Source organism: Brachionichthys hirsutus, chromosome 5 (assembly GCF_040956055.1).
Source record: "Brachionichthys hirsutus isolate HB-005 chromosome 5, CSIRO-AGI_Bhir_v1, whole genome shotgun sequence".
Taxonomy (NCBI): Eukaryota; Metazoa; Chordata; class Actinopteri; order Lophiiformes; family Brachionichthyidae; genus Brachionichthys; species Brachionichthys hirsutus.
Window position 1 is genome coordinate 12545943 of NC_090901.1, and position 25977 is coordinate 12571919.

General features: G+C 45.3%; 3 protein-coding genes across 4 annotated transcripts; 1 reads left to right on the top strand and 2 right to left on the bottom strand.

Annotated features, from left to right (window-relative positions):
• Positions 1-12676: 12676 nt before the first annotated feature.
• On the top strand, positions 12677-16888 carry hmg20a (high mobility group 20A). The gene is made up of 9 exons (XM_068739166.1): positions 12677-12768; positions 13863-13952; positions 14054-14263; positions 14326-14458; positions 14814-14851; positions 15676-15751; positions 15960-16175; positions 16251-16383; positions 16459-16888. Exons 2-9 carry the CDS (start codon positions 13887-13889, stop codon positions 16460-16462), a joined length of 876 nt encoding a protein of 291 aa, XP_068595267.1. The 5' UTR covers positions 12677-12768; positions 13863-13886; the 3' UTR covers positions 16463-16888.
• Positions 16889-16911: 23 nt separating this feature from the next.
• polr2c (RNA polymerase II subunit C) lies at positions 16912-19955 on the bottom strand. The gene is made up of 9 exons (XM_068739167.1): positions 19820-19955; positions 19523-19572; positions 19212-19280; positions 19008-19060; positions 18801-18929; positions 18672-18723; positions 18414-18582; positions 18266-18340; positions 16912-17376 (listed from the first exon to the last, which is right to left on the bottom strand). The coding sequence occupies exons 1-9, from the start codon at positions 19903-19905 to the stop codon at positions 17232-17234; spliced, it is 828 nt and encodes a 275-aa protein (XP_068595268.1). The 5' UTR covers positions 19906-19955; the 3' UTR covers positions 16912-17231.
• Positions 19956-20343: 388 nt separating this feature from the next.
• On the bottom strand, positions 20344-25965 carry coq9 (coenzyme Q9 homolog (S. cerevisiae)). 2 transcript variants are annotated; one of them, XM_068739365.1, is made up of 9 exons: positions 25897-25965; positions 24822-25038; positions 24421-24556; positions 23533-23675; positions 23265-23349; positions 23046-23150; positions 22123-22278; positions 21024-21077; positions 20344-20854 (listed from the first exon to the last, which is right to left on the bottom strand). In XM_068739365.1, the coding sequence occupies exons 1-9, from the start codon at positions 25952-25954 to the stop codon at positions 20819-20821; spliced, it is 990 nt and encodes a 329-aa protein (XP_068595466.1). In that variant the 5' UTR covers positions 25955-25965; the 3' UTR covers positions 20344-20818. The 2 variants fall into 2 exon arrangements, with proteins under 2 accessions (XP_068595466.1, XP_068595465.1); XM_068739364.1 differs by having other exon boundaries at positions 24807-25038.
• Positions 25966-25977: the final 12 nt, after the last annotated feature.

Sequence of the window (25977 nt, forward strand, 5' to 3'; positions counted from 1 at the left end):
ATTATCACAATGGCCTTAGACGCGAGCTTATGTAAATGCCTGCTCCACGCCATACTGACTGTCAGGCCCGCCGCATATTAGCTTTGTGCCAGGAAGAATGGCGAGCGTGGAGAGAATAGGAGGGGGAAATTAAGGGGGTTTTCTTGGAGCTGTGAAGGCTTTGCCCTCAAAGATAACAAAGCCTGTATTAATAATAATATTCGATTGGTTCATTGAAACTGATTTTGAGGCCGGGTGGAGATACGAAGGGTATTAAAGATTTGACGACATTAGCTCTGGCAGCTAAATCGTCATTTAACTTGGCATTCGAGGCCAGAGATATAGAAATGGTGTTGGAATACTGTCTAATGTGATGAATTCTACCTTGATCAAATAAGTCCCCACCCCCCCCGGGTCCAAAAATGTTAAATCCAAACATGTTCCCAATGTCGGACAAAAAGCCAGTCTGTCCGGAGCGTCCACCAGGCTGGCCCATCCCCTTTTCGGCGGGCTGAGCTCACCTTGCGGACTGAAGTAGGGCAAGCGCAAACGCCTGAGGTGTAGGAGGAAATGGAATGCAGCAGCCTGTCTGCATATCACCTGGGCAGACAATGTAGCCGGTCCAGCCGAATCCCAGGAGCGACGACCCTTAATTAGACCCCGTCCTGCTCATCCGTGAAAACACCTGAAGAAACGGCAGGGAAGGAAAAGGCTCCTGCGGGGCTCCGGCGGTGCTGGCAGGGATCTTATCTGGGGGGGGGGGGGGGGGCATGCAATGACTCCATTTGTGCTGGCTGGTGATATCCTCCACTCCCTGTTTCATTGTTCCTCTGGATGAAGTGGACTTCCTCGTTAATTAGCTGCATGAATTGCATAGCGCCGAGGAGCCCAGACTTTCTATGTGTGTGTCTGTGAATGTGTGCACCATTCAGCTGCGTGTTGTTACTGTGTGTGTGTGTGTGTGTGTGTGTGTGTGTGTGTGTTTGAATCGAGGCTGCTGTCAGAAGTTTGTCCCATCTGGAGCAGGAAAGGCCAACTGATTTGCCTCCTGCTCCTCCCGCGTTTGATCCCGCCGCTCGCTCGGCTGTGAGCTTGTTAGGTAACCTTTTGACGCTCGGATGATAGGGTTCATTTTGATGAGAGTGAAACACACAACAGGTGTTTACAGAGTGAAGCAGAGCTGGACACAAGCACCCACACGACACACACACACACACACACACACACACCACACACACACATAAAAGCTCCAGCAATCACTCGCTGTTTGGGTCTGTTCCTCCATCGAGAGCAGATTCAGATTCATTCAAGCGCTCCTCTCCGGGCCGGAACCCTGATTAGAGCCCAATCCAAGACCCTTTGGAGAGGAGAAGGAGAGGGGGGGCTGTCGGGGGGGGGGGGGGGGGGGGTGGTATCAAAAGCTGCACTGTTATGCTTGGAGATAGACACTGAGGAATCTGTCCTCTTCCTGCACGCCCAAAAAGAGTATTCGCTGTCCAGTCCACTTTGCGACCTTTCTGTTTGTCGAGTCGCACCCCCCCCCCCCCCCCACCCACCCCACCCTCGATCAGCCTCAACTTCTTTGAAAAGTTCAAGCCAGTCTCTGGCTGTGGTAATTGAAGCCTCCAAAGTTTGCAAATGGACTGACTCGCCATCTTCGTACCACGTGTTCTCTGAACCGTGCTGTTCCACGGTCTTCATCTTGAGTTCTCCGATAAGCGCTATGACTGTCGCCTACTGCCCTCCGCTGGTTCCTTCGGGTATTTCATCAGCTTGTGACGGCAACTTGTTCAGAGTCCTACCATGTAAAGGAGATTCAATGTAATGGTTGGTTTAGCATTAATAGTCTGGCTTTCACTCTGTTGTAAATCCTAAACACCACCGCCTCTTAGGGCGGCTGCTGAACTTCCTTACTGACTGACAATCGATTTGGAGGACTCTCAAGGGAAGGCGGCTTGTGACGCAAGCAGCATGGCCCAGTTTAGTGCATGCATACTATATAGAAGGTCCCATGACCGCAGTAATAACGTTGATGTCGCGTGTCACCATTGTGAGAAGAAGAAGTTTAAAATAGCGCTGACCGTTTTGCATTCGGCCATGGATATAGCAAAGAACAGGATGTGATACAGCTCGCAAAAAAATAAAGAAAAGGTTTCCAAGCCTCCCAAGATATGTGTGTGCACATATATCATATATATCCATTTCCACACAAATACACCACACACTCTTATCCTGAGGACACTGGCAGGCCTGCCCACGAACCTGGCCAGACAGTGTCAGCAGCAACCCCCCCCTCCTCCTTTGTTAGAATGTTACTAATAAGAACAGGAAGCCCAGATAAAGCGCTCCTATTCCTGCTGTACCCACAGCCATAATGAGGCCTGGCATCTGATGGATTACCCAGACTTATTTCGCAAAGGCTGTCTCATTTTTCCAGTCGCCCTCTGCTACCCTCGGCTCCCCCAGTCTTTCTATTGCCTTAATGCTTTCAATGTTCGGCCGTCACGTGGCGCTGGACTTCAGATCTCCCACTCATTAATAGTTTGGTGATAAGTCTGACAGGATGTCCGCCGAGCTGCAGAGAAAACTGTGATGATACCCGACACATCAACCTCCTTTCATCGCCAGCAAATGTCATGCAAATCTAATTCTTTTAATTGGGATATGTTTTAAGCAACTCATAGACGAGACGGATCTGCCAACCTGAGGCGTTTTACAACGACAATCGTCAGCCCAGCACAGAGAGCTCCCGTCCTGATGTTAACGCTGCACTAGCAGCATTAGATACAGACTCATCGGCATCGCTAGATCAGGACAGGCGTGGGCAAACTACGGCCCGGGGGCTTTTTAATCCGGCCCCGCCAAACTTATCCAAATTATATCATTAAATTACATTTTATTATAATTAAATCTCATTCATTTGACGTTTTCCCTGTAATGTTACCTGTAAAAGGCCAAATCATTTAGTGTAATGGCTTTTACATGCCATTTATATTCGTTCACACAAACACTCCATCCATCTGTTTCTGGCCCGCCCCCCTCTGGCAAATTTTAGAAGCCATTGTGGCCCGCGAGTCAAAGCTTTTACCAATCCCTGAGCCAGGACATTTGAACATGTTCTAGGGCCGAGAATCCCTATTCTTGCATACAGTAATGTTGCCACTGAGGTTAAAATGTTTTCTTTATATACATAAAACATAATTATAGCAAAACACATTATAATAATACACCTGTATGCTTTAACATTGGTTATGTCAGCAGTCAAAAAAAACCATAATGCTGTCAGATAGTTATGAATTAAAAGATGACAAACAGTATTCCTGATATGCAATATGTAATAATCATCAATGATACAGCATGACATTTCAGCCTTATGATGAAGTACATATACAGCACAATATACTGTGCAATACTGCATCAGCAGCTGATATTAATCTAAAATAGATATTGATCATTGTGAAATGTTGTTTTCCCCTGTTGTTGCTTACGTTTCTCTCGTCCGTCCACGTGGCAGCTTTGATGACAGATGTCTTTGCCTCATCCAAAGTTTACGTGAAAGTACTCCAGCAATATTTAATGCAGTAAGCATTCACAGAATGTTTGTTTTTTTAAGTCTTTCTTGGGTTCTTTCACCACGAATCATAATGATTCACTTAAAGAGAGGCGTTCAAGGTGAAACAATTATTTGAGCTCCTTAAAGAGCTTGTGAAGGAACTCACCTCGGAACCCTCTTCTCTCATCGGCAGGAAATGAAGCACCAAGGACCGACCGACTGGGTCCTTGGGCTGCTTTTGTAGCCACCTCTATTCTGTGTGTTTGTGCGTACGTGTGATTTGTGTGTGTGTGTGTTTGTCGACACTCAACTTCTCTCCTGGTGTTTCCTGGTCTTCTGCCAAAGCTAGAACTCTTGAAGATAAAGCTTTTGTGTTACAAAGACAGGAGGAAATGGAGCTGAGCTCTTTTGGGAAGCGACACTCAAAACTGTATTTCTAACATTTGGGAGGAGAGTCTGGCCACGCCAAACTCCGAGGGGGGGGGGGGGGGGTCTGCACGTGAAGTTGTCATTTGTTTTGAAGGCCTTCCCTAAAGGCATGAACCAAAAAAAAAATTGTGTTTGCCTCTTCAGCCAGCGACCTGCATTCAAGCGAAGTGTGGAGTGGACGACTTTGCTGCAGACCAGAGGAGAGGGGATGAAGGCTGAGACGAAGGCGATTCTGGCAGCATGGTGATAGAGAAGGAGACGAGGGGACATTGCTGAACAATGGACCTGGACAAACATTGTGGAACCAGGACACACAATTCATGCTACAATTGAGGCTGGTGTCAGCAGAAGTTAAGTCAGATTAGAATTCAGTGAAGGGTTCATCTTCCTTAATTATTTATTGATTTGTTGCACCATGCAGCAAGTTGCCGAGTGACCTCCAAGAGAAACACCAATGGGGATTTCAATGCTAAAAGCTAAAATGCTCCAGAGCTTCGGCCATAAATGAGTTGCATGAGGTCTCTGAACTGCATCCTATTACATGTTGGTGTTTATCATCCAGACAAAGTAGTTTCGGTACCGTAACCACAGGTTTAAGTTTTGGACCGCAACTGTGGAATATGTTTTTGACCCTCCAGTTAACCGTGACCTCCATTTCTCTCTTTTCTTTTAACCATGTCATGTTGTAAATTTGCTCAGACAGCGTAGCACTGTTGTGGTTGTGTTTGTATTGGAGGTACATTAAAGAACGATGTCATCTATCCTGTTCCATGTAAAATAAGCGTATGAACCAAGGGCTGCATGACCTCGGTGATCTCCTTCTTTTAATGCCACAAGTTAATGAAGTCAGTGGTTTTTTAAATGTTGGAACAAGATCCAAGTAATTAAGCCTGACTGCAGAAAAGGCAAGTGGATGAATTCAAAACCACATTCTTTTTGAAGGGAAACTTAGGAGTCTTCAGGTCAGATATTTTTTCTGAGAATTTGTTAGTGTTGCAGGAACACAGGTTTGTCAAATACCTTCAGTTATTTTAAAAGATGCACATTTTGTTTCAAGGATGGGATAGGATATGATATTATTGGATATGATATTATAGGATAGGATAGATTATTAGATGGAGCAATGACAGACTACCATGTATGCAACCTGCCTAGCATCAAGAGGCTGCTGGTGAATATAATGGAGCTGTTAACAGATGAAAAGGCATCTCAGGAGCCGAGGGAAATATCACACCAGAGAAAATTCAAGACTGAGTATCAGACCCAAATTCATCAGTTTGCCGACAAACACAACTTCAAATAAATGCTATTGCGCTGGGATTTGTGAATAAATAACTGTCCACTAATAAGTTTGGCATAATTAAATATGCCGGTGTTGACATCGTGGCTTTTTCTGCTGTTGCTTCCAAGTGGGACAAATTATCAGCTAAAAAGGCATGTGTTGCTCAGAAATCCACGCTGCATGTCCAGAAGTATTTTAGAGGAAAATGTCAAGCTTTCCTTAAGTGATCATTGCAGCTTTATATCTCCATCCACTCTGAGATGCCAAAATCTATTCAAAAGACATTTTTTAAACCTTATACGCTACACACCTCTGTGTTTGGCTCCCAGCTCAAAGGCTAGCTGTTATGTCACCAGTTGATCCCAAAGTGTTCAAACAAGGACAGGATGGATACTATTCCCTGAAGTGTCAAGTAGGTTTGCTGCAGGAGTACAAATGCATCTAACAGAGAGAAGTGCAGATGCATGGATGCACCAATCTGTTCAACGCTGTCTACCGAGGAAGAGGAGCGAGGAAGGACATTCACAGGTTACAAAACACATGGTTACATGTCTTCATGTCCCAGCTGTGACAATCCCCCCTGCTTCAGTCACAAGCCATCATGGAGTACAATACTTCAGGTTGTGTTGTGATCCGACGTGACGTCCGGGACTGGAATCTGTCATAAAGCACAGAAAGAAAAGTTGCATCAACAACAGCTTGACTGTATTCAACTAAAACTGTTTTGCGTTAGTCGACTCTGCTTGCAGACACAAGCAGTAAAAAAAATAATAGTAAAATACCGACATTCCTTTTATCAGTTCCTCATCTTGTGTTTATTTCAGACTGAAAAAAAAACTTTGCATCAATTTTCAATCCTCGCCTAATGATTTTAATGCAGCCAATCGGGTTTTAATATAATTCAGAGTTGCCATCCAGTTAATCTAATGCTCTATGTGCATGTTGGGATTAAAAGATGTGAACAACTTTCTTTTTTTAGGCAAGGCGGGGAGAAAAGAGTCTGGGTCACTCTCTACTTATTGGCTCACCACGAAAGAGTCGTCACCGTCAGGCGTGCAACACACTGGTGATCACATGACGATGTGTTGCTTGTTTTATTGGAGTGATTAAGTACATTGTCTGCAGTTGCACGAATATTTTGAACATGTTTTTGTCTTCCCTCTCACCATAGCAAGTGCTAGAATTCGGTTATACATCAACATGTTCAACATAAAGCGCTTCGCCATCCAGCCTTGAGTCAACACAGTATATGCATGAGAATGGAGTCCGTTCGTCATCGCTTGTTGCTTCTGGTCTGTGACCCATTCAGGAAAATGTTCTTACTTATTGACAGTCAGTAAGTTACATTTTGTCCATAACGAAGACCTTGCTCAATCACTGGCATGTTCACAAGTGTGGCACCAGGACACCCTTGGCCAGAGGTCGATGATCTTGGACACTCAGGGGAAGAGAGGGGCAGAGCTGTCAACTAATCACCACCTGGCTGGCAGGGAAGGAGGCCGGACAGCCTTGGCAGGCCCAAATGTGTTTTTAGGTTCTGTCGGGAACGTCTCCTGCAGGTCCGATGGCACCTCAGACCGGAGCAGTCATCTACTGGTGTGTGAAATTGTGAGTGAATGGGTGAATGTAAAGCACTTTGAGAACCATGGAGGTGTAGAAAGCTCAATATAAGTGCAGTCCATTTACTATTTGTTGAGCATTTCTGTCAGTGTGGTCTGTCAGCCGCTCTCGCCAGTGTCAAAACTCTGAGAAGCTTTCAGGCCATGCAGAGATTACAGACATCCAGCAGGCAGAGACAGATCCCCAGAATATAAAGAATATCAATGAAACCATGATAGATTCAATGCAATAAAACAAAAACATCAAGGGAGGCGTGGCAGCTCTAGAAAAACGCATATAATGCAACTTCACCAAAGATGAAATCATGATGGAGGTAATGCGAAACTTCAAGGCAGATATAGCGGCTCTACAAAAACAGACAATCTGAACAAAGATGTGAAAGATAGCAAAAGAACTGAGAAGCTTTCGGGCCATACAGAGATTACAGACATCAAGTAGACAGAGACAGATCCCCAGAATAAGAATATATCAATGTCGAGCAGTGCATGCAGCAAAATAAAAACGTGAAAGAAGCAAAGAAGGAAAGAAAGACTTCATTTGAAAATAGACAGATGGACGACAACCTGCAAGCCATGGAAGAAAACATGGATTCTAGCAGCCAAAGTGTGTCAACGGAGCCCAGAGTGACGCTAAGTGTTTGCTGACACACATTACTCGCTTATATACCTATCATTTTTCTTTCATCTGGTTTGCCTCTGCCATCGTCAGTCGTCGTTCGATGTGACGTGAGAGCTTCATACAACTTAAGCGTTTCCTTCACATTCTGTGTTGAGGATACTGATAAATGCCGATGGACGTAAGATGGAATAATTGGTCTCAACAATCACTGCTGCCTCCTGATTGGGTGGAAAATGACCAACTTTCCCGCGTGTCAGTGCTACAAGCGTTTCTAAAAATTATTACTTTAGTCTCAGAATCATGAATTGTTATCGTTTTTTATTTGTTTGCACTGGGAAGTGCAGATTGAAAGATAGCGTGGCGTTTAAAGTGGTTTATGTGCTGGTGGTGGTGACTTGAGACACATTCATTAATTACTTGATACCTTAATGTGAACACTTTTGTCAGAGTTGTGGCCAAATCAGGTTTTATTCTGACATCCCTTCCTCACAAAAACAAAAAAAAGAGCAGTAAGGAGGAATATAAGCAGATTTTATTTGATTGAGTAAACCCCCAACAGTTCTCGGCAGACTAACTATCCTTTCCCTAACCTATTTATCATTTGCTGAGATATACAATCCGAGAAGATAGATCACAAGTGGGACATATCTTCATTTTAAAAAGACGCTTGATGAAAGCCTTTCCGTGGGTTCACACCCCGCAGCGTGCGCCGTACCTGCCTGCCACTGGACTGGTCACGTAAAGCGCCTCTCGTTTTAGCATCTGCTGAACTTGTGGAGCTCTTTGAAATGCTAATTCCATTGCAGTGGTCATTAGCAGAGAGCCTTTCTCCGCTGCACATTCTGATCATTTAGTTATCGTTCACTACAAGTGCACAACAAGAAACACAACAAGAAGCTCGGATAGCTGCAAAAATCTAACAATGCATCTTACAGAAGGGGATATATTTACATTTCAATCAGGGATGTCTTCATTGCGTTTAAGGCCAGGTGGCGGCAGGTGGGTGGGTGTAAAACCACAATGAAGAGATGTGATTATAGCGTTGTGACTCTTATTGTGAGCCGCTGCTCTGAAGGCTCTGGCTTTGAACACATTACTGTTATTTCTGTCATTTCCCAGGTAGTTTCATGGATTAGCCACAACCAAAATAGAGACAGTCACTGGAATCGCCATCCATCATGTTGGGGTGGGTATTAAATCCTACTTAATTGCCCCTCTGCATCAACGTTCTGTCCATCCTCCTGCAGCTAATGAGGTGTTTCGGCCTTCCAATGAAAAGAAAACACACATTCTAATGCTCTTATTTTCCCCACATTCCTTTGATTCTTCAAGTTGTCTACCTGAGATGAATTAGACCAGACATGGGCAAACCCAGGCCCGGGGGCCATATGCGGCCCATTGGTCTTTTTAATCCGGCCCGCCAACTTGTCCAAATTATATCATTAAATATAATTGTATTATAATTAAACCTCATTCATTTGACCTTTTCTCTGTAATGCTACCTGTAAAAGGCCAAATCCTTTAATGCAATAGCTTTCATGTGTCATTTATATTAGCTCACACAAATACTCCATCCATCTGTTCTTGGTCCGGCCCCTCTGTCGAATTTTAGAACCTATTGTGGCCCGCGAGTCAAAAAGTTTGCCCACCCCTGAATTAGACGGTTGCATAGCAACAAGGTAATGCAAACAGACCTTGAAACCTCATTATCAGTGATAGCTGGTAGCTGTGCTTTGTGTTTGCACAGAAGTACTTAAAGCTCGCTAATATCACCATATTCACCCTCAGTGCACTGAACCAGCAGTTATGCTAATGAGGTCATTAGGTAGGATAATTATGCATATGTTTACAAAAAACACACCGTGATATTAATCATAATGACCCACCTTAAAACATTAAGAAGCTGCAGTTCATTGATAAACAAATGTATGCAGCTTGTAAAGAACTATGAACATTATGAACTCTGCATCGGATGCTTGTGATGCAACTACAACTTTATTTTGTGCAATGTGTGTGTCAGGGTTCCAATGAATGGGCCACCGTCGTGTCTCCATGTAGGCATGCATGGGCAATGGTTTAACATCCGGTGTTCTAGAACCTAAAGCATCCGTTTTTAGGAATAAGAATGACATTTGCAATGAGATTGCGTTGCTTTCAAAGGCACTGGTGGGCCTTCCGTGAGGAGTTTCCTTCTAAATACAGTCTGCACTATCCATTCATTCATTCATTCTCCAACCACTTTGTCCGTTATCGGGTCGCGGGCCAAGCTGGAGCCTATCTCAGCAGTCAATGGGCGGAGTACATCCTGGACAAGCCGCCAGTTCATCACAGAGACAGACAACTCACACCTGCGGGCGGTGGGAGGGTGAGGCCTTATGATCAAAGGCTGCTCAGCACCTCCTCACAGGTGAAGCCTTATGATCAAAGGCTGCTCAGCGCCTCCTCACAGGTGAGGCCTTATGATCAAAGGCTGCTCAGCACCTCCTCGCAGGTGAGGCCCTATGATCAAAGGCTGCTCAGCGCCTCCTCACAGGTGAAGCCCTAAGATCAAAGGCATGAGTAGGACTTGCAATGTGGCTCACACAATGATGCTTCTTTCCAGTCCCCACGGGCCCACAGGGATGAAGGGCATACGAGGACCGGTAGCTGGAAGCCTTTCCTCTGCACTAAACGTCCCAGATGCCGTGATGTGAGACAGCTGGATGTTGTGGCCCACAGGCCTGTTGGGATCTGAAGAGTCTCCAGTTTGGAGCTGATTGAGCCTGGGTTGCCATGACAACATTGTGGGAAGCATTGACGCTGAATGGTTAAGGGGAAAAGGGGCTGAAGTCTGAGACAGACATGGAACTGGAAGCTGGGATGCAGGCCCGCATGGATCCTGTATTCCAAGTCGTGATTCCACATTCAAACATTGCATCATTAATTCATGACTGTTTAAAAGGCTGTTGCACTGACTGGAAGCGATTCCCACAGGGACAAAGCAGCTGTAAGGTGGAGAGGGCAGATTGTTTTTCATCCACATAAAACGACAGTTTTCTTATTGGCCCTCTCGAATCGCTCTTTATAGTTGCTGGTTGGTTATTTTATGAAAAGAACTCATTTGAGGAATAAAAGTGCAGAATGGAGTGAATCACAGCCAGGAGACGTTTAATTCAAAGCTGTAATCTCATTTAAATGTGGGGAAGGTCCTGCACACAACAATTTAGCCAAACCATCCCTGTTTATTTCCCTGACACTTTTATTTGAGACACTACATTGGACTTTTACTTTTTTTTTCTTCCTTGTTTCCTCAGCAATTGATTAAATGACAAGATGAAAAAGAATTTAAGGAGAATTCCCAGTTAATTAGCTTGATTCTGTTTGTGGCTTTATTCTCTCACCTCTGCATGTGTGTAATGAGCCTGGGAATTATGTTGGATTAACTCTGGCTAATGAGATTGCAGTCAGAGTTTCAATTAGACTTCAGCTATTCAGTTTCGTTATTCCTGCCATGGTGTCGGTTCGATGTCTGAATTTGGCATTCGTGTTAATCTTCTCGTTCTCACTTCCTATCTCTAAAGTTGGGGAAGTTTTCTGTGAGGAGAGCATAATTGTTTACCCTATGCTTTGTTAAAGTGCTACCGAATTATCTGATCAAACAGGAGATATTAGCCCACAAACTCAAGGCTGCAAGTGGTACTGCAGGATTTAAGTAATGTTTATCAATGCATGGGGCATACAGAGGGGAATCTCTTTTCTCCTTTACTGTGAATGCTGCTATATGTAAGTCATATCTGTGTGTAGCAGCGCTCAAACACTCACAAAGAAAGGAAAAGATGCCGCAATTGGAAGTGATAGAAACATTTCTAATGTCACGGGCCAGATAAAATGACAATGGTGAGACTGAGCTTCATGTCCAAACTGTCAAAAAGCTACTAAAGAAAGCAAAAGACCCATATCTTGCACTTTTAGCTTACAGAGCTACCCCATTGGCCAACGGATATAGTCCAGCACATCTACTAATGGGACGGAGACTATGTAAGCCTGCATTCATTTCAAAGTAAGGGGTGTGTGGTATAACCTGTTTTAGATACACTATTGTTTTATTGTGAAAGGCCTAACAGTTGGGCCGGGTATGGCGTGGACGGGTTTGGATTGTGTTATCTTGAAGTTCCAAGATGCTGAATAAATGCGGTCCAGTTGCTCTAATGCATTTGTGGCCCCCCCGAGAGCTGTTTGTAGGCATCTGTTTTTGTAAAATGCTGCATCTGTCACATGTTCTTAACAGCCCACATGTGTTGGTTGTTCTGCAGTTCTGCCCCTCTCAACTGTGACAAAAGAGTTTTGAACAAAGTTAATGCCATAACTTGTGTTGGATGATATTTTTCTTTCTTTATTATTTAATATTATTTACTTGAATAAGTTTGATTATTGATCGATGGAGTTGTGTGGTTTTCTTAACCTGATCAATTGAAATGATTTTTGTTATAATAACAGCAATAATATATCCATATATTTTTACAACTATACAATTGAATATGCAATGTTTGTACCTTAAGTAGTGAACTGATCAAACGGAACAATTCAGCAACATGGCAATAACAATAGCAACACGCTGCAGTCAGGAATTAATAATCTGCTGGCAGTGACTATTGAAAGTTATTTGAACTTTTTTGTTTTTTCCAGCATGTGTTGATCCCGGCTACAAATGGAGGAGAATCAGGATCAGCACTGAACAGCTCCATAGGTAGTCGGCTACATATGGAGCTGTCCAGTGCTGATCCTGAAAGTGAAGTCTTTTCTGCAGCATTGACTCGGGGAATGTTCTTTATCTTGCCCACTTCAGTTGTTTTTTTTGGTTTGCGCATGTCCATGACAAGACAAGGTGGTGGCTTTTTGTTTTTGCATTGATTTTGTATTGATTATCTTTGTTCCTGCGTGATGATTGCATTTGAATGGAACTTTTCCACATTATTAGATGTGTTAATTTATTCCCATCACAAACTTTGGTTCATACTTATGATTTGTCTCATTTACAGTATGGCTTTATCTCTAATAATTTTTAAATTAGAACCTATTCATTTGCATTTAGTTAAATCTTTTAACTTGTTCAGAAGATGGCGCTAATGCGCTTCGTAAAGGTGGCCAGCCGCCGATTAACCCCACGAAGAAGAAAAGGCAGGGCAGTGTTACGCTACATGCTAGGCTATCTGGTCGATAGCTTTAGCTACAGTGTCGCTGCTGTTTTGTTTTGATTACGAAGACCATTCAGACTGGCAGATTACAGCGACGAATTATTTCATCCGAGGTTAGTATTCATTCGAGTGTTTTACTGCGTGTACTCTACATAGTTTTTAAAGACTACTTAATGTCGTATCTTGACAAGTTAGCGTTTACTAAAGAAGAGCTCTTGCTGTTTGGCTGCCAGCTAACATGCTGCTAACGTTAGCAAGCGGCGCCGCTAACTAGCTAAAGAGACTGATGCTTGGCTGGTTCTTGGCTTCTGGATCCGATACCAACACGTTCGAAAAGTCTTTATTCTTTTTGTTTTGGCACTGTGAGAAGGATCCAGTCAGCAGATGTACGGCACCAAGCCATGGTGCATTTCATACAAATGTGTTGTTAGATCGTTGACTAGCTCCTGATGGGTGGCGTCAGTGTTATTGACAGCTAAGATGAACGCGGTGTTCGTGACGGTTTAGCTCTTGATTCGTGCATTTACATGAACCAACATGTGCGCTAAAGGCAACCGGGACAATGTATTGTGGTAGCTTATTCAGTTGTGTAGAGGAATAACAAGTGTTTAAATCCCTTGCACAGAGTGATCTTATTCTGAAATGTATAGTTTGGAATAATGTTATTTAAATTGCCTAATGTGCCGTATTTTTTACTTTTATTTAGCATGTTTGTTAAATATTTAAACCATGAACTAACAAATTTTCTCCCATTGCATCTTGCATTCTCTCCATTTATTATAATAAAGGTTATGGTTTCATCCATCAGGGGGCGCTAAAGTACTCAATTTATTCCTCATGTTTGCTTTTTGTACATTTTCTTGCCTCGTCTTTGCATGGGAACTGTATTTTACAGGATTAGCAGAGAAACACAGAACCCAACTTGACCCACAAGAGCAAGAACTTCGGCAACGGAGGCAAGAAAAAACTTCCCTTTAACAGGCAGAAACCTTGGACAGAACCTGAGACTCATAGAGGGCATCCATCTGTCTTGACATGTTGGGTTGAGAAAGAGGGAGAGGGAGTGATAGAGAGAACAGGCGCAGACAAAAACATTCTGTTTACATCTGGTGTTTTACAATATATAAGCTTCTGAGCAAGCCACTGACTAAAGAGCTGCTGTATAAAACTATAATTGCACATAACAGCGCCCACCATTGTCCTCCAGGTGTCCCCTGCAGGCGTAGAAGTCATGGAGGAGCAGACCGGCTCACCTGGAGCCAACGCCGAAAACAACGGCCAGAGGAATGGCGACGAGGTGAGCGTGGAGGTTATTCGGTGACGTGTCTTCTCATGAAAGCAAACTCAGAATGTAAGGCTTGAATGAGGATTTTATCGCCAATATACTGAAAACCTCAGAAGCCTCGACGCGGCAGCTGGACCAAGGGGAGGAAGAGGAAGAAGCCGATGAAGGACAGCAATGCGCCCAAGGCCCCGCTGACGGGCTACGTTCGATTCATGAACGACAGGCGGGAGCAGCTACGGGCCGAGCGTCCCGACGTGCCCTTTCCAGAGATCACGAGGATGCTGGGCAACGAGTGGAGCAAGCTGCCCCCCGAGGAGAAGCAGGTGAGCCCAGACGCCATCCTGTTTGGCCCCGCTCGCATTTATTTCCTTGCCTCGCCTCGCAGCGATACTTGGACGAGGCGGAGCGGGATAAGGAGCGCTACATGCGGGAGCTGGAGAAGTACCAGAAGACCGAGGCCTACAAGCACTTCACCCGGAAGGTCCAGGAGAAGCAGAAGGGCCAGCGGCACAGGGGAGGTGAGGTGTGGAGAGACGTGAGCCGATCTGCAGCCTTTCGGGTGGTCGGGGTGTCGTGTTTGTTTCCTGCCCGGCTTGTGTGAACAAACGAATCGTACGCAGGGAGTTTGTAACGCGTCTGACCCAAAGGCTGGTCACAAAATGAGCCGTTACGTGCCTGAAACCAGACATTGTTCTATATTTAAAGCGCTAAAATGTTTCCCTGTGTGATTTATCAGTGATTTATCAGCTCATCATTTCTGCTGCTGGACTGAAGCGCATCCATTTCAGAGTTGGGCTGTCTTTGGTCTTCAGTTTATGATTTACTCGCGGCGACATCGCTGTCCTCCTCCTTTATGCTTTCCTTCCTTTCCAGATGGTGGAAACCAGGTAGCCAGTGAGACCCTGCACGAGGTCAGTAACCCTTTCCTGCCCTCAAGAGGAAAACAGATTACAAGCGCTCAATCTGTGTCTTCATGTAGGACAAACTAAATGGAGGATGTGGGAGAGGGAGCTAGCACGCTAACAGATGACTGTATACGTGCAGTATGACAAAACCTTATAATGCGTTATGACTACTTAGACTGGCCTGTACAATCAGCTGTAGTAGAAACACAAAGTATTCTGCAAAAACTCGTCTATTTCTTACGGGAAGAAATTGTTACCACCAGGTGTGACAGATTTTCAGAGCGTCACGTTATGCAGTAAGAATGAACTTTGATTCGGGTTCTCCTCGTCCACTAAACGGCGAGTCCGTATGGCTTTTGTCTCGAACCCGGGTCAATCCGTTCGTCTCTGCGTCTGTGTTCACGATGCAGAGACGTTTAGCTTTCACCAAGCGTGGGATTCCTTCTCGTTGGGCTTCGGGTGCAATCGAGAGATTTCTTTATTAGGTCCTGAACGGTTTCTGCAGAACTTGGCCCGAGGTGACTTTTATCGCGATCAGCATTCCGTCTTTAGGACTCAGCCAATGAGGAAGGGACGTTCGTCAGGGGGAACAAAGTTAAACCTGATGCTGCTGCAAACGTTTGTACTGCGAATGCTTCGCTAGATCTTTAATTGATGTTTTTAAATAGCCCTGCAGCGGCTTTGATGACTTCTCCTTCACCTCTTAAAACTGCATCCCTGTGAGAATCATTGAGCCCACCCACCTGCCGTCCGGGTGGATGAATGGAGCGCCTCTCGCTCTCGAGGCCAAGTGTCTCCACTCATCGTTCCTTTCCTTTTTCTGTCGACAGAAAGATGCGGAAGGGAAGGACAGAACTGTGTTTGACATCCCGATCTTCACAGAAGAATTCCTGAACCACAGCAAAGGTGAAGCGCGTCGACACCAACCAACCGGCCGTCCGGTTCAACCCCCATTTGTCCAAACGTTTCCAAAGGCAAAGGCTCCTTTCGTAGCGCTCCTCTGTCCCGGAATAGTCCCGCAGTCCATTCTGAGGTGGCGGCGATGTCCGAAAGTTTAAAAAGAGCTCTGAGCAGCCGTTGCGCTTCTCATCCGGTCACTTTCCTCGCCCAACAGCGCGGGAGGCTGAGATGCGGCAGCTGCGCAAGACCAACATGGAGTACGAGGAGCGCAACGCGGCGCTGCAGAAACACGTGGAGAGCATGAGGGGGGCGGTCGAGAGGCTGGAGGGGGACGTGATCCAGGAGCGGGGGCGCAACGGCCTCCTCCACCAGCACCTGGAGACCCTCCGCCAGGCGCTCACCTCCAGCTTCTCATCCTTGCCTCTACCAGGTGAGAATGAATCCTACGTGAGTTACTCGCCGCGTCAGAACGAGTCTCTCAGGCGCTTGCGTTGTCGTCGCGCAGCCAGCGGGGAGACGCCGTCTCTCGACACCATCGACTCCTACATGAAGAAGCTCCACGGCATCATCGCCGGGAACCCCCAGGAGCACGAGACGCTCATCAACACCGTGAGAGACGTGGTCAACCGCCTGGACAGGTGCGGCTCACGTAGGTTGTCGTTTGCTCCGGCGCCGAACGGCTTCTGAGAATCTCTCGCCGTCTTTCGTTTCAGATAAAACCCGGCGGACGTGTCGGATCGAGAGTCGCTGATGAATCTTTGTGGCCCAAACTGATTTCCTAACATCTTTTCTGCCTCTGCGGAGGTGAAGGTGTTGTCCCGTGATTATTTATTACTTTTTTTACATTCGAGAGTTCTGTTCACACTTTGTTGATCTAGCTGTAGTTTGTTTTATGAAATGACTTGGTGAGAAGACGTGAACGTTTTCTGTCGCTCCTGTTCGTGTCTTTGATGTCCGTTCATAGCAGCATCTGAACCAGCTTCTGATCAGCGGTTATCGTATCCAAGAGATGTCGATGAGATTTCCTTTTTTTTTTTGTCTGTTGAAGGAAAATGTTTGGGGTTTTTTTTCTACGAAGTCTTTGATATCAATAAATGTGTTCTCATTCTGGGAAAGTGATTGTTCTGAAATAAAAAGTTCCACACCTGAGGTACCGGTGTCTGAAATTGCTTCTTACATTTTATGACACAACCAGGGCCGTCCTAAAAATGTTGCCACATTTGTCAAAATACTGAAGGACAAACAGAATTAAATGTGGCACTGCGAGACAAACTGACTTTAAAACATTGCTTTTTCATTTTCCAGATATGTGTCTATTTCATATCATTTTTCAGTTTGCACATGGGTGTCCCACTATGATCTCAAATGAAGATTTATAATCGAAGGTGTAGCTTGTATAAACCTCCACAGGTTGGTGTTAATAACAAACACAGATCTGAGGTCAGTAACCAATGGCGCACGCCTCCGACTCCATTGAGGCGATCCCTCAGTTGATGGTGAGCACGTCGCTCTGGATCTCGTGGCTCAGCTGAGTCTGCAGATCGCTCAGCTTCTTCTTCAGAACCGCCAGCGCCGACATGACGATGGTCTCCGGCCGCAGAGAACCACACGACTCCACGTTGTAATAGAACCTGAGAAGGGAGCAAACGGGATTCGTGACGCGAGCATTGTTGCTTCGTCGTAGCTGAGAAATGTTGCAATAAGAAATATCCGGCATCGTGTTATTACAATGCAAGACTCAACCTGTGCAGTTCATTCTACCAGAGAAGCAATCATTCTATTCCTGGTGGCAAACATGTAAGAGTAGAGTGCAGCAAGTACATTCATCACCTCAAGTATCACCCGTCTCCAAAAGGTCAAAACAGAACAAAGACGATCAGATCTGATCAAATTAATTCATTTCTGTTAAAAAGAAATATTTCAAATTCTTAATTCCATGCCATCAACGCATCTAAGCAAGGAATCCCAGAATAAAAATAGCATTTGTTTATCCCGAGGCGGAACTGATCACCATTGTTGAGACATTTGGGTATAGGTTCTGGATTTGTTTTTATTGATCTTCTCCCCATTGAAAATACGTGGAGAACCAAATAGAACACCAGACACCGAAGTCGTGCATAAAACACAAGTGAGACAGAATTGTACTTTTTAAAGTAAAAAAAAAATAGACTGCTTTTAAAAGAAGATACCCAATTAACTATTTCAGTGCCAGCCATTTTCAGCTCAGCTATATGCATTGTGCCTCAGTTTTCACTCATTTCGCCCGATATTTCAAGCCCCACAGAATATTTCGTACTACGACTATGCAAACACTGAACCGACCAAATGGAAAGATTAAAATCTCTTCTTTCGTTCCGGAGTTATTGGCCTTTGAAGAGAGGCAGATTTCAATGCCAGGGTTGGCCGTAAATGTTTGGGTTTAGATAGACGTAATTGGCATTGAAAGAGTTATTGAAACATTTCTTGTCTTTGTACGTAAGCATTTTTGCTCAACAAGCTTCGCGAGCCTCTTTTCCTCACCTTTCTGGCTTTCCATTTGGGTCATAGGGAGCCTGAACCTCATCCTCCTCGATCTCTGAGTATTCGCTCTTTGGCCTGAGAACCAGCGACACAGAATTCAGTCGTTGTCTTTCATTGAACCTCCGTCTCTATGGCGACAACAACATACCACTCCTCCGGTCGCGGGAAGACCGTGTGCCTCAGCGCATTGTCCGGGTCGTACTCAAAGGACACCCCCGCTGTCGGGTTCCACTTGGCGTGTTCCTTGCCGAAGCCCTTCTTGGCGTAAGCCCTGAGACGCAGCTCCTGGCCTTTACGAAGCTTCACCAGCAAAATGTCTGGGTTATGTAGGGGGCAAAGTAGCAAAGGAGATGTTTCCAAAGCGGGATAAAGAGATGGAAAGACAGACACTTGTCATCGAGCTTACTTTCCTGTTCAGCGTAATCGTTGGGATCGCTGTCTCGACTCCTGGAAGTCACCTGAGAGGTCCAAAGGAAAGGCCGTCAAGCTTTAAGGTGCCCGTCTGAGGAGTTCAGCCACGTGAGGCGGGACTCACCGGGATGACCCTGGGGTCGGTGGACAAGAGGTCGTGCGAGGTGACTTGGCGGGTCTGGTCCTCTGTACAACGGACGTCCAGCGTCAACTCGACAGAACAGTCGCGACAAAAATCATCGCAGGTACAGTCCTGCAGTGGAATCAGGAGAGGAAACTCGTAACGGCCACGGGGAGCGGTCCATCGTTCCATCGCCGACGGCCGACTCACCCGGGAGTACTGCATTTTGTCCACGATGTCGTCACTCGTGAGCGGTATGAGACCTGACAACGCAAACACACACACACACGCACACACACGCACACACACACACACACACGCACACACACGTCACGGACGCCTTTACAACTCCGAGGTCTCCTCTGACCATAAAGCAACGACAAATACTTTCACGTGCACGCCGGCGGCACGTACCGACTCTGTGTGCGATGAACTCGTCATGCAGCACCGACGAATTGGCATCGATCTGAATCCAATCGATCGCTGCAAATCAAAACAATGCAAGGTGAAGTTCGTCATCGACGAAGGAAGAAAAAAATGACATTTTGAGATAAAAAAAGGATTTTAAAAAATAAATCTAGAGCTTTTTCCAGATAGTTTTTTCTCGAGTAACCATCAAACCAGTGCCCAATGTGATTGCAAAGCCTACATGCAGGTTTTCAAGGTTCGAACCCGGGACTGGACCTCGTGGTTCGTGTGACAAGTCAAACTAAAGTTCACTGTACCCATGGTGGCAACTTCTGACATGAAGACGCGGCGGATCGAGTTTGCAACCCTGAAAGGGCGAAAGATGAGCAGGATTAGACGCGAAGTTCATGATGAATAACACAAAAAGCAAAACATCAACCCTTCAATCGATATTTACGACCGACGATCACATCGCTGGGGAGGATCGGAGGGTTCGCGTCCAGTTCTTATGCCAGCTCACTTCCCTCTGTTTTTGGAGCTTATTGCTATGCTAACAGTTACTAGTGCGGCCATTGAACACTTTGTTCGAATATAGAAAATAAGAAGTTACTTACGCCAAATCAGTGTTTTCTATGACAAACTTGACATTTTCGTCCGTCAGTTCTGTGATCTTTACAGTCGGCTGATTAGCATAGGGCATTGTTTAAGGTGAAATAGCCAATATCTCAACGCTGTGAAGTGACGAGTTCGCTCCGCTAATGCTGCCCCGGCTAGGTGGCCTTTCCGGGAAAACACCATCCGCTGATTGGCCAGCTGATCAAAACCCGATCGCTAATTGGTCTCCATAGGACAAGAAGGGCGGGGTTTTTGTTCACATCCGGGTCAATGAAGCCCGGACGATTATTTTCAAAATAAAAGCCTTCATTCATAGAAGTATTCATTTATTCTCTACCGCGTTTCCGCTTCGCGGTTCACGGGAGTTGCTGGAGCCAATCCCGGCTTGCTATGGGCGAGAGGCGGGGTCAATTTCATGTTTTTGGAACCCGGGGGGAGGACACGGGGAGAACATACAATCACTCCCATTGCTTGGATGGTAGAGACAACTTAACTGATTGTTGAAGTCTAACAAAACCCAAAATGAAAAAGCAGTTTATGGTTTATTGTGATGTATTTTTCAAAAACCAGCCAAACGTAATATTGAACATTCAAACATCAAAACTACTTTTGGAGTTGTGCTTGCCTGAGCTCATCTTTGTAGGTGGACAAATGTCTTCATTTAACGCAACTAAAGAAACTCTAGCCAATCGCTACACACATAGCAAGAGTAAACACCATTTCATTAAAGACCAGAAACAAGTTTACAGATCTACGGGGGGAAATGGTCTGAACAGGCCAATTACATTTTTGTCCATGAAACAAAGAAGGATACTGGTCTTACTGGTGAACACAAAGACCCATCATAAATCATAGTTTGCTCTTTATGAATGAATGAGGTCAGCACTTTCAGTCTCAATACAGTTAATCAGAAATAAGAGAAGAAAGAAATTGATCTCCAGCCGGTAACAAGTCGAAGGCTCAGAATGAGGATCAGCACGAAGGAGGGCCGTTTGGCCTCATCGTCTCTGGTTCAGGCCGGTGAGGTTCTTCAGCTGAAAAGCACAAGACAAACGTCAGACTTCAACGTCTACAGTTTAACAATACACATTGTAAAAAGAGCATGCAGTAGTACTTTCTTCTGTTTAACCTGTGTATAAGATTACAAGGTGTGCTACAGACAAAACTCCAGAGGCCTAAATCCCAAAGTGAGAAGAGACCTACTGTGACAGCAGCTCCTAACAGCCCCTGCACCACCGCTTCACCCGTCGACTGCACCTAGAAACAAGTGAAATAAAGTCAAAACTAAGATCCTCTAAATAACATGTGTCAAACTCAAGGCCCGAGGGCCAAATGTAAAATGTTTTTGTAAAATGCTGCATCTGTTACACATGTTCTTAACAGCCCACATTTGTTGGCTGGACTGCAGTTCTGCCCCTCTCAACTGTCTCAAAAGTGTTTTGAACAAAGTTCTTGTAACTTGTGTTGGATGATATTTTGCTTTATTTTTTCTTTAATATTATTTACTTGAATACGTTTGATTATTGGTCGATTGAGTTGTGTGGTTTTCTTAACCTGATCAATTGAAAGGATTTATGTTATAATAACAGCAATAATCGAAACATATATTTTTACAACTATACAATTGAATATGCAATGTTTGTACCTTAAGTAGTGAACTGATCAAACGGAACAATTCAGCAAAATGTCAACAACAATAGCAACACGCTGCAGTCAGGAAATGAATAATCTGCTGGCGGTGACTATTGAAAGTTATTTGAACTTTTTTGTTTTGCGTGATGATTGCATTTGAATGGAACTTTTCCACATTATTAGATGTATTAATTTATTCCCATCACAAACTTTGGTTCATACTTATGATTTGTCTCATTTACAGTATGGCTTTATCTCTAACAATTTTTAAGTTACCTTTTCAAAAAGTGATTTCAAAACGGAATATTTTATTGCAATTACTAAAGAGTTTTAAAAAAATAGTTATTTAACAGCATGTTCAGGAGTAGTTACACTCATTTTACATTAAATTACATTAAGTTACATTTTTACTGTGTTAGTTTACATTTGGCCTTAGTTTGGAGGGCAAACATAATGCTAATGTGGCCCTTGGAGAACATGAGTTTGACGCCCCTGCTCTAAACGCTGGTAAACATGGAAGCCTTTATGTTCATTTCTCTGAACTCCTTGTATGGAACTTGTGTTTCATAAATCAAAGCGTTTTGACTTGACCCAATTTTCACGGCAATCGCTGAGAGCAGATTTAAATGTTTATTCACCCCCCCCCCCCCCCCCCCCCGCCCCGCCCAACCTGCTTAGCAGTGTCAGCCATGTTGACGACATCTTGTATGCGGTTGTCAAGGAAGTTCCAGGTGTCGTTAAAGTCTGGTGAGGAATCCTGAAGCATCACCAGCTCGGTGGTGTTATAGATACCAGTCAGGGCTGCCCGTTTGGTGTACCAGTTCATCTACCAAGGGGGGGGGGTATCACATTTTAATCAACAAACATGTAACGTGTGCAGAATTAAACATCAAACAGTAAGACAAGAGAAAACTAAAACACACACCAACAGCAGTAAAACATTCAACACCAAACGCAGCTGCAACAAAAGCTTTAGTTTTGCGCTCCTTGCTAGCAGGTACGAGACGTACAAATGATTGTACGAATGATTGTACGAATGATGCAGCCACTGATTTCTGCAGCGTGTGGTGCAGAGGACGGAGAGCGATATTGTATATCCTCCTGGGGAGGCCAAGCTGGCCCGTGCCTCACCGCACGTCTCTTCTCAGTATCTGAACGATTAATGTGAAAATTTAGATTTGAATTAAAATTAATATAAAACTGTTGCAGTTAAATAACATCTTAGTACAAATCACTGGACAAATACCTTTTATTTTTGGCCTGATCGCCGGTGAGGCACGGCATCACCCGCCTCCCCTGACTGCACGTCATTGGAGTAAATGTTTTAAACCCTTTAAATGCTGCCTAATGTGAGCCGAGCATGGCTTTAGACATATGATATAATAATTTACTTTGATAAGAATACATTTCCGAGAAGCAGCAGCCATCTTATCAGTCAGAGCAGGCAGGTGTTGGCGGGGGGGGGGGGGGGGGGGGGGGAGTAACCTGGGAGGTGGTAGGCCTGATATTTCGTGGGTGGTGATGAACAGGGGACAGGAACGTGTGGACGGGAGCAGAAACAGAAGGGTAGCGAGGGAGACGGGATCCACTCACGTCTGTGGATCGGTCTCCGGCGTAGTACCAGATGTCGTCCACCAGCGAGGAGAGGTGCTTCAGGCTGTCTGGGATGTTGTGAGGAAGGAGGAGAATGCTCATTGCCTGGAAACACACACACACACACACACACACAAAGTCAAATGTGGCTCCTGACCCGTCTGAGAATAAAACAGAGTTCCAGTCGACTGTACCGTGCGCTCATCATGCACTTCATACCTGCGGCCATGATTCGACGTATGGGATGTGCATCCTCAGTCTCGTCTCGACAGCATCTCTCAGGAAGTCCGCCGTCCGCTTCGGTCTGCAACGCAGTGGTTTAAAGCAGGCAATGAAATCAGAATATTCAGAGCGCTAACTTTATCAGAGATTATACATCTCATCAAAAGACAAGTTAATAAAAGGTATTCATTAAAGACAAGGAGATGGTGTTAAACGTCAGGCAGGAGCTCAGCAGCACGCCGGGCCTGGAGGTGTGTATACGTACTCGGCTTGGCCCAACTGGACCTGCTTCTGCTGTTCAGACAGGATCTCCGTCAGCTGTGAGTTGCACTGGGCGACGAAGTGCAGGACCAAGTCCCCAGCGCCATTTCCAAACATACCAGCGGAAGCGGAGGAGAGGCCCAGCGTCTGGCACCAGCATGGCAGCAAAAACAGGAGACAGACAGGAAGCGCAACATGAGTGAGAGCAACAGACAACGACCCTGAAGTCGCCCCCGCGTGTGGGTCATTCAGTATCCAAGTTGTTTTTCTTGTGTCTAAACGTGTTGAGGTGTTTCGTCGTCTTTCGGTGCGTTCTGAGCCAATGACGGCCTGACAGGTGCGAGTGGTTGGGCGCTAGATAAAACGCATCCCAGCATCACCCGTCCCCCGTGAATGGTGAATGGGGAGCTGGTCAGCCAGAAGAGGAGCAGACTGAAGCCTGCCAGGGTGCAACAAAAATGATATTTCAAAATAAAACCCTGCGAAGACAAATAACGTATAACGTAATAAACATTCCTCCTCGACCACAGAAGCCCCCCAAATGAAAAGACCTTAAAAACACGGAACAAAAAAGCAATCCGAGTTCAAACACCACGTTCATCGTCTTGTCTTGTCCTTGTGGGAGTGTCTGCATTTAGTTTCTTTCTTGTAATTATTTTAATTTTAATTGTGTAATTATTATTTAGAATGATGGAACGAAACATTCATTGCTGACATGGGACTGAAACTGCCGTGTTGGTGAGAGGCTGCTATGACTTCAGTTGTCCACCAGATGTCACTGAAGCTTCGAACCTTTTCTGTGCTTCACGCAGCTTCACCTGCCCCACCACTGGTTCTGGGTATTTTTCTGGCTTGTAATCCGAGAACAGGATCCGTTTCCTTTCCCGCTCACCTCAGCGCCGGCTGAAATGGCCTCCGGCGACCAGCCGTGAACCGGGACGAACTCCAGCGCAGCGGTCAGGATCCGAGCCTGAAGCTGGTCCTCCGTTTCGTATTCCTCCCCCTCCTCGCCGCCCTGATCCTGGTAACTAACCACAGGAACACAAAAGGTCGTGTTTCAGTAATCAGAGTGAGCATCCGACGCAGAGTGAAGCCCGAGAATAGCTCTCGCACGTTGGGGGGGTGGAATAAACCTTCCGTATCCAGTACAATCGTGTAATAAGGGTTCAGCAAGCAACACCGTTCTGGTGCCATCGACAGAACCCGCATCTCCAGCAGTGAAAAGGCTCAGATCGGTGAATCTACTATGAATTATGACGTCAACATGGATTACTTTACTTGTAGTCGACTGGCCTGGTGTTTGGCCTCGAGGCCTCCTCGGCTGCCGGCTCGGACGCAGAGGAGTCAGCCTGGTAGTGCTCGTGGTAGGCGGTGGAAGAGGAAGAGGAAGAGGAAGAGGAAGAATCGGGCGCGTCAGATTTGGATTTGTCCTGAAGCTTCAACGCAGCACGGTGGAAGCCTCTTCTTAGGCTGCTGAGCTGGGGGGTCGTCACCGTCGGTGCAGCCGCCACTGTTTGTGGGAAACAAGCGTGTTATTTCTGAAGGATGAAAAAGAAATAAATCTACAGTGAAGCATTAAAGCTTGAGCTCGCCAGGACACGGATACCCACAGACTAAACGTCCAGGACTTTGTTTCAAGGAAGTAAGAAAAAAAAAAAAAGAATCACATTTCGTGTGGAATGTTCTCGTTTGGGAAAGCAGATTTAATTAGCTCTCAAGGAGAGATTTCAATATTTTCCCTTCTTATGATCAGGCTTGGTTTCAGTCCCAGATGAATTCTAGAATCTCGAGTCTGTCGGCCCCCCGACTTTAAACCCAAAGAGACACCCTGGTGGGATTTGAATAAATCGGATGTAGCATGTAAACAGGAATATTACAGTCAGTGGCCTTTTCCGTGATGGGCTGTGATTCCTCGTGTCCAGTTCAAATGATTTGACGGAATCATTTAAAAGACGCAGCGATCGATAAAAGTAGCATTCGGTTTATACACCTTTGATATCTGAACTATTTAAACTCTCTGTGATAGCGTTGCATTAGCTGCAAACAAACGTCAACACCACATTCAACTATTGTTAGGCAGCCATTTCAAAGGATGTAATAAACAAATTGGAATGTTGGTACCAGAATCTAAAAATTATGAAAGAAATGTAAGTGTAGGAAATCTCTTCCATCTTGCATAACCCAGCTACGACTATCGAGCTAACAGTTTCCATGCTAGTCTGTCCTCCACATTCACCTTCCGTGGTGGATGACGTCAGCATGGGCTCGTTTTGACGTAACGTTGTTAAATAGATTATTTTCCTTAGCTGTTAATTTAAAATACGAGGCAACATCAACAACAACAACAGAAGCAGCGGGCCTCACTTACCGCTGCCCAGCCCCCGGAGTACCCTTCCTGCACGGAGCCCCCTCAACAGCGCCGCCATATTGAGCTGCACTGGCAGGTCGC

Coding starts and splice junctions, on each gene's coding strand:
- polr2c (XM_068739167.1), bottom strand. CDS start 19,905: ATGCCCTATGCTAATCAGCCGACTGTAAAGATCACAGAACTGACGGAC. Junction 19,281..19,522: donor GTCAGAAGTTGCCACCATGG/GTACAGTGAACT, acceptor TTTGATTTGCAG/CGATCGATTGGATTCAGATC. Junction 19,061..19,211: donor GTTCATCGCACACAGAGTCG/GTACGTGCCGCC, acceptor TTGCGTTGTCAG/GTCTCATACCGCTCACGAGT.
- coq9 (XM_068739364.1), bottom strand. CDS start 25,954: ATGGCGGCGCTGTTGAGGGGGCTCCGTGCAGGAAGGGTACTCCGGGGG. Junction 23,151..23,264: donor ACGTCGAATCATGGCCGCAG/GTATGAAGTGCA, acceptor GTGTGTTTCCAG/GCAATGAGCATTCTCCTCCT. Junction 22,279..23,045: donor CCGGAGACCGATCCACAGAC/GTGAGTGGATCC, acceptor CCCCCTTGGTAG/ATGAACTGGTACACCAAACG.
- hmg20a (XM_068739166.1), top strand. CDS start 13,887: ATGGAGGAGCAGACCGGCTCACCTGGAGCCAACGCCGAAAACAACGGC. Junction 13,953..14,053: donor GCCAGAGGAATGGCGACGAG/GTGAGCGTGGAG, acceptor TGAAAACCTCAG/AAGCCTCGACGCGGCAGCTG. Junction 16,176..16,250: donor CTCATCCTTGCCTCTACCAG/GTGAGAATGAAT, acceptor GTCGTCGCGCAG/CCAGCGGGGAGACGCCGTCT.